This window comes from Podarcis tiliguerta (genome assembly GCF_965153285.1).
Source record: "Podarcis tiliguerta genome assembly, chromosome: 1".
NCBI classification, from domain to species: Eukaryota; Metazoa; Chordata; class Lepidosauria; order Squamata; family Lacertidae; genus Podarcis; species Podarcis tiliguerta.
This window is the reverse complement of record NC_139534.1, coordinates 131785086-131799264: the sequence shown is the minus strand read 5'-3', so window position 1 is coordinate 131799264 and position 14179 is coordinate 131785086. Positions and strand designations below refer to the sequence as shown.

General features: G+C 46.3%; 1 protein-coding gene across 5 annotated transcripts in view; it reads right to left on the bottom strand.

Moving 5' to 3' along the window:
- CDKL1 (cyclin dependent kinase like 1) overlaps positions 1-11872 on the bottom strand; it is a 38759-nt gene extending 26887 nt beyond the window's left edge. Inside the window, exons 1-3 of one of the 5 annotated variants that reach the window (XM_083439153.1) lie at positions 11799-11872; positions 10848-10999; positions 8093-8347 (exon numbers count right to left, since the gene is read on the bottom strand). In XM_083439153.1, the coding sequence (XP_083295279.1) occupies positions 8093-8260 (168 nt within the window). In that variant the 5' untranslated portion in view covers positions 8261-8347; positions 10848-10999; positions 11799-11872. Of the gene's footprint in view, positions 1-8092; positions 8348-10847; positions 11019-11798 lie in introns of all 5 variants that reach the window. The other 4 variants (XM_083439152.1, XM_083439151.1, XM_083439155.1 and 1 more) reach the window with 4 other exon arrangements.
- Between the last annotated feature and the right edge of the window lie 2307 nt (positions 11873-14179).

Below are 14179 nucleotides of genomic sequence, written 5' to 3'. Positions count from 1 at the left end.
AACTCCACTCTCCAATAAACACGACTTTTCCCTTTGTGAGCTGCAGAAACCCACCTTTGATTATCTTAGCCTTTAAAGTCCCTTTTAATGCCCAGCTCAACACAGAGCTGCTAAAAACATCACAGCGAGGAGGAGCAGAAAGGGCTGTGGCCTCCTGCCGCCCATATATTTCAAAACCCATCATTTGCATCTCAAACAGAGAGAGGGAGGGAGAAAAAAAGGAAGATAAACAGCGGGGCTCTTTAATCTCCCTGATCCGGGCTTCTGTGTGCCACTGGGGCCCTTTGTCCTGCAAGTATTTACACGGCTGAAAAATGACTGATCAGGAATCCCGTTTCCCCCTGCTGAACGTGCAGCCGCCTGAGATGTCGGACAAGCCCTTCCGTTGCTCGGCCTTCTCCGCTTCTCAAACAAACAAGCTGTTACTATTGACTGAGAAGGTGTTTTCTGAGCGATGGCGGAGCAGCAAGCCCACACTTGCCGGAACCAACACAGAGCGGAGGCTGGCAAACGCTCCCCACTCGGCCCCATCGCCTTTCTTGTTTTGTTGACCGACGGGTATATGGCCAGAAGGCGCATTTGTCACCCGAGAGCCTGGCCTGAGCTGCTGCTGCCGCCACCAGCTTTTGGTTTCTCCTCAGGCTCTAGAGACCCACAGCCATCTTTCCGCAAGAGGGTTTTGGGCACTGGGGACAGCAGACCAGGGAAGAGGAATCTCTCGCCCACCAGATGCCACTGGATTCCAGTTCCTCAACATCTGGAGGGCCAAAGGTTCTCACTGAAGGAAGCTGGTTTCCATCAAGACACACAAACCGGTCTGCCAAAGGGGACCACCAAAGTCTTTAAAATCAAGCATTAATTATTATTTGTGCTGAGGATGGTCTTACACAGTCAACGTGTGGGGCTGCCTTTGAAGGTGACCCGGAAACTACAACTAATCCAGAATGCGGCAGCTAGACTGGTGACTGGGAGCGGCCACCAAGACCACATAACACCGGTCCTGAAAGACCTACACTGGCTCCCAGTACGTTTCCGAGCACAATTCAAAGTGTTGGTGCTGACCTTGAAAGCCCTAAACGGTCTCGGTCCAGTATATCTGAAGGAGCGTTCCACCCCTATCGTTCTGCCCGGACACTGAGGTCCGGCGCTGAGGGCCTTCTGGCGGTTCCCTCACTACCAGAAGCCAAGTTACAGGGAACCAGGCAGAGGGCCTTCTTGGTGGTGGCACCCTCCCTGTGGAACGCCCTCCCACCAGATGTCAAAGAAAAAAATAACTACTAAATGTTTAGAAGACATCTGAAGGCAGCCCTGTTTAGGGAAGCTTTTAATGTTTAATAGGTTATTGTATTTTAGTGTTCTATTGGAAGCCACCCAGAGTGGCTGGGGAAACCCAGCCAGGTGGGCGGGGTATAAATAAATTATTATTATTATTATTATTATTATTATTATTATTATTATTATTAATGTCTTTCGGTTAGGCACACCGATTCATACAGTCAGTGCATGTTCCAGAGCTTCCTGCTGAACTTAAGAACATGCATCCTGTTCTCACAGTGGCCAACCAGATGCCCTAGTACACTGATTCTCAGCCTGTGGGTCCCCAAATGTTGTTGGACTACAACTCCCATCATCCCTGAGCTCTGGCCTTGCTAGCTAGGGGTGATGGGAGTTGTAGTCCAACAACATCTGGGGACCCGCAGGTTGAGAAAGGCTGCCCTAGTGGGAAACCCGCAAGCAGCACCCAAGCACAAGAGCAGCCCTTCTCCCCTCCTGCAACCGGGATTCAGAGGCATCACTGCCTCCGACTCTGGACGCAGAGCATAGCCATTAATAGTCCTCTCCTCCCTGAATTTGTCCCGTCCTCTTTTAAAGCCACCCAGGCTGGTGATCATCACTGCCTCCAGTGGCAGTGAGTTCCAGAGAGCAAATAATTTGCTCTAAAATTACATAAATACTGTGCTTGTTTTACTTTTGTTTGCACATATAAGCAAATTAATTAAATTAATAATTAATTAAATTGTTAGTTTGATTAATAAGTAACTTATTAAAGAATTAGATTAATAATTTATTTATTTATTTATTTATTTATTTATGCGAATAGTAATTAATTAAATTATTTATTTAATTATTGATTAAATAATAATTAAAAGGAGCAACATCTGATATTGACCCCAGTTTGGGGGAAGGCAGGCTTAGCTGAGGCACTTAACTACCAAACCGGGTTCAAGGTTTTTGTATTGCCGTAATTTACAAAGCCCTGAACAGCTTAGGACCGGGGGTGTCTCAGGGACGCCCCCTGAGCCCTTCTATCCCAGCTTGATCCTTGAGATCGTTTGCAGGAGCACCTTTGCTCACTTCCCAAGCTGATGAGGCTCATTTGACAATAACAAGAAACTGAGCCTTTAGGGCTATTGTCCCAGTCCTGCGGAACCCCCTGCCACTAGAGACTGAGCGAGCCCCTTCTATGCCAACATTTAAATGCCTGCAGAAAATATTTCCATTCTTCTGGGCTCTATGAGGCTTCAGGTGTCTCTGAAATGGATAGAACTTTGATGCAATCAAGCAAGAGGTTGGATGGGCACCTGTCATGTGTATGTCATGCATTTCAGGGGGTTGGGATGGATGACCTCGGGGTCCCTTCCTGCTGTACAGTTCTGTGCTTCGACGATAAGCAAATTCCTGCGAACGGCCTAATCTCCAGCTCTTAGCTGATGGGCAGCGACTCAAGTTCTGTGCCAGGGTATTGTATACGGAAGACTTATGGCAGGCACAGCCCAGGGTGGGTAACGGCCGTCACCCGCAGCAAATCTCGCACCAAGGAAACGGCGACTCTGATGCGGCAGATAAAGGTTATGCAGGCATCTGCAGGCCAGAAGAGAGTGTCGGGAACGGTCCTTTAAGAGTGCAAGGCTGGTGAAAAAGCAACAGGCTCTGATTGCAAAGCTTCTTGCTTGAAATTATTATTAAAATGATGACTGGCAGAATCAGAGACCAGGGAGAAGAGACGGTGTAAGAAGATTGGAAGAAATTTAAAGACTATTTACAGAAATATTATAAGATTAATGAATGTTAGAATGACATCGGATGGAGGTTAAAAGGTTATTAGCAACAAAGTGGTGAAGGAGTATGGAAAATTTGAAGGTTAAAAGGGTTAAAATTAAAAGGTTTAACATATTAAGATATTAAGATAAGATTAAGATATATTAAGATATTAAGATAAAGAGGTAAGGGATTTGCTGATTAAATATTTGGACTGGAAAACAGTGAGGGGAGGTGTGGGGAAGTCTGGGAAATAAGTAAATGCAAGGAATATTATGAAAATTGAATTGTTTTTATTTGTTTTTTCTGTATTGTTGTTTTTTTTTGTATTTTTCTTTTGTTTTTTCCTTTTATGCAAAAACCTTAATAAAAAATACTATAAAAAAAGGAAATTATTATTAAAATGATGAAATATTTATTTATACCCCACTTTTTCCATGACAGGGACCCAAGGCAGCTTAATAATAATAATAATAATAATAATAATAATAATATGCAGAATGTGTTTTAATTTGCAGGCTACTATTTGCATAGTCTGGGTCATCGGCTAGCCTTGCGCCTGAGACACAGTGCAAAGGGAGAGGGTGGTAGCTAGCCAATTCTTCATACAGCACGTAGTTAAACTGTGGAACTCCATGCCACTGGAGACAGTGATGCTCTTGTGTTCGAATCCTACTTGTGGATGGCCCCGTGAGAACAGGATGCTTCACTTAGAGGGGCCTGATGGGCTGGTGTTCTGTTCTTATCCCATCACCGCCATGGATAGCCCAGAAAAAGCTTTTCTCAACTTTGGGTCCCCCGACATTGTTGGACTGCGACTCCCATCATCCCTGACCACTGGTCCTGCTAGCTAGGGATGATGGGAGTTGTAGTCCAGCGTCTTGGGACCCCCCAAGGTTGAGATAGGCTGGCCTAGAAGTGCATCTGCGGCCAACACCAGCTCAAGTGGGGCAAGCTTGTTTTCTCTTGCTCTAGAGGGTAGGACTCGAACCCATGGCTTCAAGTTACAAGGAAGGAAAAAATATGGTTCCGGAACTGGAATATTAATAGATCATGTGTAAACCATGCAGGGGTATGCAAGGAAATAATAAAAGAACCAATTGAATAATTATTAAACTCCAACAACACAACAAGATGGAAGAAGTTAAAAAAAAATAATACATTGAGCTCACACATGGGTGAATGGGAGTGGGGGGTATAGGGGAATTTATAAAAATTTCTAATATAATATTTCTCATTGCGCTGCATTTATATATAGCAAAGGGAAGTCTATAGCAATTAGGTATATTTTAATCTAGTCAACTATGTAATTGGCATGCTACAAAATGAATATGGATTTTGAATTTGATATTTGTAATTCTTTTTCGGTTTTGGAATGAAGTATTTTTTTTATAAAAAAAAGTTACAAGGAAGGAGATTACAACTAAACATCAGGGAGAGCTTTCTGACAGTAGGAGGTGGAAATGGTTTCCCTTGGGAAGAGATGGACTCTCCTTCCTTGGAGGTTTTTAAGCAGAGACTGGGTGGCCATCTGTCATGGATTCCATGAATTTCTGCATTGCAGGGGGTTGGACTAGATGACCCTCAGGGTCCCTTCCCTGCAATTCTACAATTCTATATTTCCAGTAAATGGGTTGTTCATCTGGGGTGCTTGCACTATAAAGAGAAAAGCAGAGAGGGGTTCCTCCCCCTTTCTTGGATCTGACAAGCACCCATCTCCTTGTCACCACCTGGAGACAGAAGTTCTGGGGGTGGAAACAGGTAGGGAATGAATCAGGAAAAGAGGGGGATTTTGGCACCTAGCTGCTTGCCCCATCGGTGAAAGGTCCACACTACACATATTCATGATTTGCAAAAGAAAACAGCAACAGGTATCGTATTGTACTGCACCATCGCAGAAGCTCAGGGGTATTTCAATCACATTCCTTCCCTCTCCTTTTTATGAGTTTTCCACTCTCTGGGATCCCATGGCTAATTCTCCCCTGGTCTCCTTGCTGGCCCAGATAGGACTAATTTAGCCAGCTAGCCCTGGTGATCATCTAATGTTTATTGGATGGATTTCCCCCCTAAATTGATTTTTGAATTCTGAATTTATACTGTTTTTTGTTGCATCAATTAAGTGTTTTAAATTTGTTGTTAGCTGCCCTGAGCCTGGTTTTCTGAACCAGGAAGGGCGGGGTATAAATAAGAAGAAGAAGAAGAAGAAGAAGAAGAAGAAGAAGAAGAAGAAGAAGAAGGTGGTAAACGGACCCCTGACCATTCGGTCCAGTTGCGGACGACTCTGAGGTTGCGGCGCTCATCTCGCTTTATTGGCCGAGGGAGCCGGCATACAGCTTCCGGGTCATGTGGCCAGCATGACTAAGCCACTTCTGGCGAACCAGAGCAGTGCACGGAAATGGCATTTACTTTCCCGCCGGAGCGGTGCCTATTTATCTACTTGCACTTTTTGGTGTGCTTTCGAACTGCTAGGTTGGCAGGAGCTGGGACTGAGCAACGGGAGCTCACCCCATCGTGCAGATTCGAACCGCCGACCTTCTGATCGGCAAGCCCTAGGCTTTGTGATTTAACCCACAGCGCCACCCACGTCCCTATTATTCTTATTTCACAATATTAACGAGCAAACAAAGCTCTTCTAGCTAGACAGTTCCTCTATCGGACCTTACACTGCGGTTCAGGGAAATCTCCGCCAGAGGTGATACTTGGGCCTGGATAGCTCAGTTTTGATAACGCCAAGGTTGCAGGTTCGATCCCCGTAAGGGACAGCTGCCTATTCCTGCATTAAAGGGGGGTTGGACTAGATAACTCTTGGAGCCCCTTTTCCAACTCTACAATTTTATCCTTCCCTGCTGGGAGCAAAGCACAGACCATTCAGCCCAAGGAGACCACACCGCCTGCTCCTTGTGTTCCTACAACAATGCCGGCGAGAATGCCAAGGGCTCTGGGAGATGCGCCAAGACGAAACCAGAGATTAGGAGCCACAGAGTAAGATGGCTTAGTTAGCGCGCTCGGCCGGCGTCTCCCAGGAAAAGCCGCCCCCAGGCACCCCCCTGATGTTTCCTAGGCGACACATTCTTGGGACACCAAGCTGGACTTTAAAACCGTTCAGAACAAAGAGGGGAGACGGGAACTATATCCTTAGCAAGGGGGGAAACAGCAACGGCTGCGTTGAGCTCTCACGTCCCTTAAGCTCAGAACACTACCCTGAGACAAAGCCAAGATGTGGGATATGTCCTTGAAGGCCAAAGCAGCCAGCAGTGATGCTGTCAGGGGCTCTTATGCGCAACAGGCGCAAGTCGGACTTTGGGGGCAAAGGGGTGGAAGGAACAAGGAGCCCTGACAATAACTGACTGGCATTACAAGATCCAAGAATTTGCTGAAATGGCGCAGTTAACCAATACCCTGAGAGGCAATTCAAAACAAAAATTTATGGAAAAGTGGGATAGATATAAAACATATGTTCAAAAATACAGTCAAGGTTCGCTATCTATGCTAGCATTTGATTGACGTTGGAGTGAGACGGAGTTGAGAAAGAGCACATATTGATATAGGAATGTATTAGATAATAAGTAAAGAAATGTACAATAATATGAGTACATTCATTTGTAAAAAAGGACAATACAATGGGAAAGACAGGAAGTCTAGTGTGTTGGTATGTATATGATTTCTGGAAAATTTGTTTTTTGTTTTTTCCCTTTTTTTCTTTTTTTCCATTTTCTTTCTAGGTATATAAAATTTGTATATAATTTTTGTATACATGTTGGAAATCATATTATAGTAAGCCCTGTAATGTAATATGACAATGTTGACCGATGTGCTATAAGAATGTTAATAAATAAAAAAAATGCAAACAAAAAAAGAAAGATGCTGTCAGGGGCTGATGATGGAGGTTGTAGTGCGGAGGGCGCCAGGTTGGCAAAGGCTGGGCTAGAGGGAGATCTGATCTCCAAGGTGCACATCCCCAGGGAAGTTCTCCTGCACAGCAGAAACTGCGCAAGAGCTGGGTGGGCAGAATGGGGTGGCCACACCAGTCGCCATTTGCCAGACCCAATGTTTGGCCAGTGGCAGCTTCTGAGGCCAACTCTCAAACTAGCAAGCTTCTCCCAGTTTGCCAGAAAGGAAGAACGGCAAGCAGGGATGCCGTGATTAGGGATGGGAAAGTGATTTGATACGGTTTGCATTCAAATAATAATAATAATAACTTATTATTTGTACCCCGCCCATCTGGCTGGGTTTCCCCAACCACTCTGGGCGGCTTCCAACAAAGACCAAAAATACACTAAAATGTCACACATTAAAAACTTCCCTGAACAGGGCTGCCTTCAGATGTCTTCTAAATGTCAGGTAGTTGTTTATCTCTTTGACATCTGATGGGAGGGCTTTCCACAGGACGGGCGCCACCACTGAGAAGGCCCTCTGCCTGGTTCCCTGTAACTTGGCTTCTCGCAGGGAGGGAACCCCCAGAAGGTCCTTGGCGCTGGACCTCAGTGTCTGGGCAGAACGATGGGGGTGGAGACGCTCCTTCAGATATACTGGACCGAGGCCCTTTAGGGCTTTAAAGGTCAACACCAACACTCTGAATTGTGCTCGGAAACATACTGGGAGCCAATGTAGATCTTTCCAGACCAGTGTTATGTGGTCCCAGGGGCCGCCCCCAGTCACCAGTCTAGCTGCCGCATTCTGGATTAGTTGCGGTTTCCGGGTCACCTTCAAAGATAGCCCCACGTAGAGCGCATTGCAGTAGCCCAATCTATCAGATTTTTTCAGGTTCCAAAAGATTACGAGAACCAAAGCACAGGCATGGTTTGAATTTCGCACTGCCCCAAATTTCCCAGGGGAGATGTCTAACCAAACAAAGCTCCACGAAAATTAGCGTATTAGGGAATATACCTGTGCTGTGATGTGCTGATGATTTTGTCTTCTTTTTTAATCTTAAAATCGTTCGGTCAATAAGATCGGTTAAAAAGAAGAACATGATTTAATTTGTGGGAAAATGAATCTGTAGGCAGCCCCTCGTTTAACTGGATTCCCCACAACGGAATTCTGACGAAGTTACCTTTAACATGCGGATCTCCCGAAGGGCAATTTTTTTGATAACGGGATCGTCTTCCGATTCCAGAAACTTCTTGATGGCCACAATCTGACCCGTGTCCCTGTTCCGACACTTGAACACCACCCCGTAGGAGCCTTCGCCAATCTTGCTGATTTTTTCGTATTTCTCCATTGCAAATACGAAACGGAAATACCCTCCAGCAATTAATTTATCCTTTTGGGTATCTGAATCCTTCAGACGACCAGAGACGTCTTCAACCTGTAAAAACAAGAGCAAACCACAACAGAAAACACTCTGTGAGAAGCTGTAGAAACTTTAGAGTTCGTAGGAAAACAGGAGTTGAACACAGATTATAGCAGACCCTTTCCATCATTCTGTGATCACGCAAAATCCATTTTGGTGCCTTTTTCTTTTTTGTAAATGGACCGGGTCCTGGAGTTGCGATACAAATTAGCAGGAGTAGGGAATTCTTTTAACAACGCCTTTCTTTTTAACTGGACTCATTATATATACAACAGTGTTTACAAACCTGCCAGACTTTTAGGAGATTTCTTAAGGCAGCCCTGTTTAGGGAAGCTTTTAATGTTTAATAGATTATTGTATTTTAATATTCTGTTGGAAGCTGCCCAGAGTGGCTGGGGAAACCCAGCCAGATGGGCAGGGTATAATAAATTATTATTATTATTATTATTATTATTATTATTATTATTATTATTATTGATGTTCTGGAGTACAGTACAACTCTCGCCAACCCTGAACCTGATGGGAGATGTAGATCAAAACATCTGGGGAGATCCAGTCTGGGCTAAGCTGAGCTACAGAAACTCAGCTTAATACACAGCTGCATTTGTCTGGTTAAACCCTCCTCTTCAAATCTCACTCTGTGCGCTCCCTGGAGCAAGGAGTACCTAGTCATTTGTGTTACCCATGAAGTCTTCCAAAGGAAGAATGGCGAAGTTAATGGACTCTGCAGAAATGTCAAAACTTACGGGAAGATTCAGAAATCAAGAAGAAAGAGTTTTTAAACAAAGAATGGGGGAGATATTTGGACTATCTAAAACTGTAAACAATTAAGTACCTTAGCAGGATTAATTTAAAATCTAGCAGTTAAAAGGTGATTTTGGAAGAAATATAGAGAGTGAAAAGTAAAAGGAGTTAAGTTTTTAAAATGTTTGAATAGGGAACCAAGGAAGGGGAGGAGGGAAGTCTAAACAACTATGTATGCAATGGTATTTGATGATGATTATTGTTAAGTTGAAAAGCTGAAAAATAAAATGAAGTCTCCACAGTGACGGCGTCATAGTGTTGTTCTACATTTTCAAATTGTTTTAAGTGAGGTTAAGATTGCCAAGGGCCATTCATTTTAAATATATAGATATATTATTGATTTGTTAACAAAAAAAGTGCAAACATAACACAAATAATTGAAAATTTAAACCATAATGTGTCACAGCCTGGAAGGACAAAAGTTCAAAGACACAGCACAGCTCTAATGGAATAATAAAGTATTAACTTACACAAAGATTCCCCTTACAAATAATAAATATAAATAAGTTATCTCCACCTGTGAATGCCATCATTACTGAGAATAAAGTTTCTCTATAGTCTTAAATGAGCCAGACATTTGCATGTACTGACGGCAGTGAATGACCAGCTGCCTCAATATTTGAGTAAGAAATAAAATCATGCCACGTATTTAAAAAAACAGCCATTTAAGCTCTTAGTTTGTGATACATGACTTCCCGGAGGGTGATTTGCCAAACAGTCCAAATTATTAAGACTTCCAGGATTTGGCAATGCAGCCCCAGGCTGCTGTTAAGAGATGAGAAGGAGGTTATTTGCTTTCCGAATCCTGTTCTGTTTGCAAAAGCGCCAGGCGGAAAGACGGAGTAATCGTTTGTTTAGTTATCAAGGAGATCTCATTGCCGACCAGTGCCGGATTTACATACTCATTTAAGAACTTAATTCGTTCTGGAGGTCCGTTCTTAACCTGAAACTGTTCTTAACCTGAAGCACCACTTTAGCTAATGGGGCCTCCCACTGCTGCTGCGTGATTTCTGTTCTCATCCTGAAGCAAAGTTCTTAACCCGAGATACTATTTCTGGGTTAGCGGAGTTTGTAACCTGAAGCATCTGTAACCCGAGGTACCACTGTATAAGCTAGACAAGCTCTAGCTTAGGGCCCCACTCTCTTGGGGGCCCACAAAAAAAAATTCAATAGAAAAAACACACCCCTGGATGTACATTTCCAAAATACAAGATAAAAAACAAATAAAATAAAACCTACGTACAGCAACAGTGTTTTGTGTTGTGTAGGCTCCTAGGATGCAAGTCATGGGCCCCGCCTGCTAGCCTGCTCCCTAAAACATCACTGCTTTCCTCCTTTCTATATATAGGGTGCCCACATTCTGCATGGATTGGCTGCATGGCAATATGTGCAAATGGCTTTAGATACCTATTAGGTCCATAAATGACCATATAGCATATATTCAACACACAAAAACAGCGACAATTTGTTGTTGGCAAAGGACTGCTAGACATAGAAAGGGCCCCATTACCTTCAGGAGCTGAGGGCCGCATTGAACCTAATTCTGGCCCTGTTGCCAACATTAATTCATATAGCGCACCTGAGCACCTAGCACTGTAGGCTGTTTCCCAGCAGGTTTTCCAGCACCACGAGAAGCCAGTCGTGGCTCTAAGCCAGCAACGGCCCGCACATTTGCTCTGGCATAAGCGCCACTGGGCACAGATGGACTTACTTGGGAGAAAGCACCCTGTGGCGAAGGTGGTGCGGATGTCCTCAGCGCAGAGCCAAGGAGCCGGTGGCTTCAGCCGTGAAAGCCGATCTCTGGGGCGGCTCCAGCAGCCTCTGCATCTTCAGGCCAGCTTCCTCCTCCTCCTCCTCCTCCTCCTGCGGAAGGAAGGCCCGTCTGGAAATTAAAATTTAATTCAGGCCCTTTGGGGGAAGGCAGGTTGCCAAGGCAGGCTCTGCGGGCAGCTTCAAGATCAGCAGCAAACCCCCAAGGGCCTCTTCTTAAAAAGCAGGCGGGCAGGATCCTGTTTCGTGGATCACTTTCCTTGTCTGCAGAAGGAAGGAGCCTCCTTGGGAGCACAGGAGGTGAGAAGGGCATCGCCCGGAGCGGGAACCCTGCGCCGCCACCGGGAAGGGGCAAAAGGGCAGCAGGGAGGAAGGGCAGCCCCCAAGCCCCCTTCTGCTGGGACCACCTCCCTTGTGGCCAGCCAAGAGGCGGGCAGAGACTCTCCGGGCACACCCTCCTCCCCTCCGAAGCAGCTTGGTAGTTCCTCCTGGAGCAGGAAAAGTGTCCCCACGCTAAAGGGCCCTCTGCACATGCCCAGGGGCACTCTCCCCTCCGGGCATCTGGCAGTGCCAACCTGAGTAACATATTAGGTGAGGGCAGGTAAGCCCCGTGCCACATACAAGATGCAATACACGGACATCATTTGAAAGGTGCCCATCAACTTGGGGGGGCACCACTTTCAAATATTTTATTTGGGGGGTGGCAAAGGGACCTTGGTCCCTAGAAGTCGGCTCCGATGCAGCCAGCCGCCCTGTAAGAGCGCTGAGGAGCATCTGAGCGCAGTTTGGGAGGAGAGCGGCATGCCGCCTGGGGCTGGCGCAAGCCTCCGGTGTGCTGGGCACTCTGCACGCGCTCAGAGGACCTCTTGCTCTCCCCCCGCCTCCCTCCCGCCTCTCTTGCCTGCAGCTGCCTCCGCCGCCAGCCCTGCGCGCTCCTCCTCTCGCCGCCGCCTCTCGCTCTGTCCGGGCGCAGCTCTGCGCGGAGCCGCTAAAGGCGCGCAGCAGCCAATCAGGGCGGGCGGCGGAGCCTGGGCAGCGGGGGCGATGCCCGCCCCCGGGAGGAGCGAGGCTGAGCAGGCGTCTCCCTGCCTTGGCACAGACTGGCAGGCGGCGCCGTCGCTGCCCTCCAAGCGCTGGGCAGAAGCAGGAGACGCCTCGGGGCAGAGCAAGGAATCCTCGACGTCCTTCCTGGCGCAGCTGATGCACAAAGGATGCCTGTAAGAGGGGACTGGACCTGTAGAGTTGGAAGGGACACCCAATTTCATCTAGTCCAACCCCCTGCCATGCAGGAATCTCAGCTAAAGCATCCAGCACAGATGGACATCCAAACTCTGCTTCAAAACCTCCAAGGAAGCAGAGTCCACCCCGTCCTCTCTTGCACTGCCAAACAGCTCTTACTATCAGAAAGTTTTTCCTGAATGTTTAGTCCGAATCTCCTTTCCTGTAATTTGAAGCCATGGGTTCGAGTCCTACCCTCCAGAGCTGTAGAAAACAAGCTTGCTCCATTCTCTATGTATAAGCCCTTCAGATATTTGAAGATGGCTCTCATATCTCCTCTCAGTCTCCTCTTCTCCAGGCTAAACACCCCCAACTCCTTCAAGCACACCTTGTAAGTCTTGGTTTCCAGACTCTTGATCATCTTGGTCGCCCTCCTCTGCACATGTTCCAGCTTGTCAACATCCTTCTTAAATTGTGGTGCCCGGAATTAGACACAATATTCCAAGTGTGATCTGGCCAAGACAGAATCAAGCAGAACTATGACTTTCCCTGACGCTAGACTTCTGTTGATGCAGCCTAGAATGGCGTTAGCTTTTTTTGCTGCAGCATCACACTCTTGGCTCATGTTCAGCTTGTGGTCCACTAAGTCCCCTAGATCCTTTTCACATGTACTGCTAGTAAGCAAGGTGTCTCCCATCCTATATTTGTGCATCTGGTTCTGTTGGTTTGGGTCCTAATAATAATAATAATAATAATAATAATAATAATTTTATTATTTATACCCCACCCATCTGGAGCAGGAGAAAACAAGCTTGCTCCCTCTTCCATGGGGCAACCCTTGAGATATTTGAAGATGGCTCTCATATCTCCTTTCAGTCTTCTCTTCTCCAGGCTAAACATACCCAGCTCCTTCAACCATTCCTCATCAGGTTTGTTTTCTAGACCCTTGATCATCTTGGTCGCCCTCCTCTGCACACCTTCCAGCTTCTCAACAACCTTCTTAAACTGTGGAGACCAGAATTGGACCCAGTACTCTAGGTGTGATCTGACCAAGACAGAATCAAGCAGAACTATGACGTTCCTTGAACTGAACACTATACAGTGGTACCTCAGGTTAAGTACTTAATTCATTCCGGAGGTCCATTCTTAACCTGAAACTGTTCTTATCCTGAAGCACCACTTTAGCTAATGGGGCCTCCTGCTGCTGCCGCGCTGCCGGAGCACGATTTCTGTTCTCATCCTGAAGCAAAGTTCTTAACCCGAGATACTATTTCTGGGTTAGCAGAGTCTGTAACCTGAAGCGTCTGTAACCTGAGGAACCACTTTACATCTGTTGATGCAGCCTAGAATAGCATTCGCTTTTTTTGCTGCTGCATCACACGATTGACTCATGTTCAGCTTGTGGTCCATCAAAACCCCTAAATCCTTTTCACGTGTACTGCTACTATGCCAGGTGTCACCCACCTTGTATTTGTGCTTCTGGTTCTTCCTAAGGGCAGAACCTGACAGCTGTCCCTATTGACATTCATTTTGTTAGCTTGTGCCCAGGTCTCTGCTCCGTCAAGGTCCTCTTGAACCCCGATTCTGTCTTCTGCAAGGGGCCAATGGCCACAGTGAATAGGTTCTACCTTCCCTGTAGGGCAGCTGTTGTCAAGCTGGATCCCTCCAGAGGTTTTCAGACTACAACTCCCATCAGCTAGAAACTGGCCCTCCCTCTTGATTAGATTACTAAGTGAACCGGCCCGGACCCTGCGGTCTTCAGCAAAAGCCCTTCAAAAGCCCGTGCTCCAACTGGGGATGGTGTCCTTCTACAGAATGCTGCTGTTAAGGAGATGCACCCGGTACCACCTTTGCCAGTCTTCAGGTACCAGGCGAAGCCCTTTCTGTTGAACAAAATCCTATCCCTAGATAGGGAACATTTTTCAGGCCAAAGGCCACGCCCCCTTAAGGACCCATACATGTGAGGGCGGGGCCAGAGGCAGGAAGTGGGCGGAGTAACAGGTAGGATTCTGAGCTTTGTATATGGCTGCATTCCTGCCAGTGAAAACTCAGCAA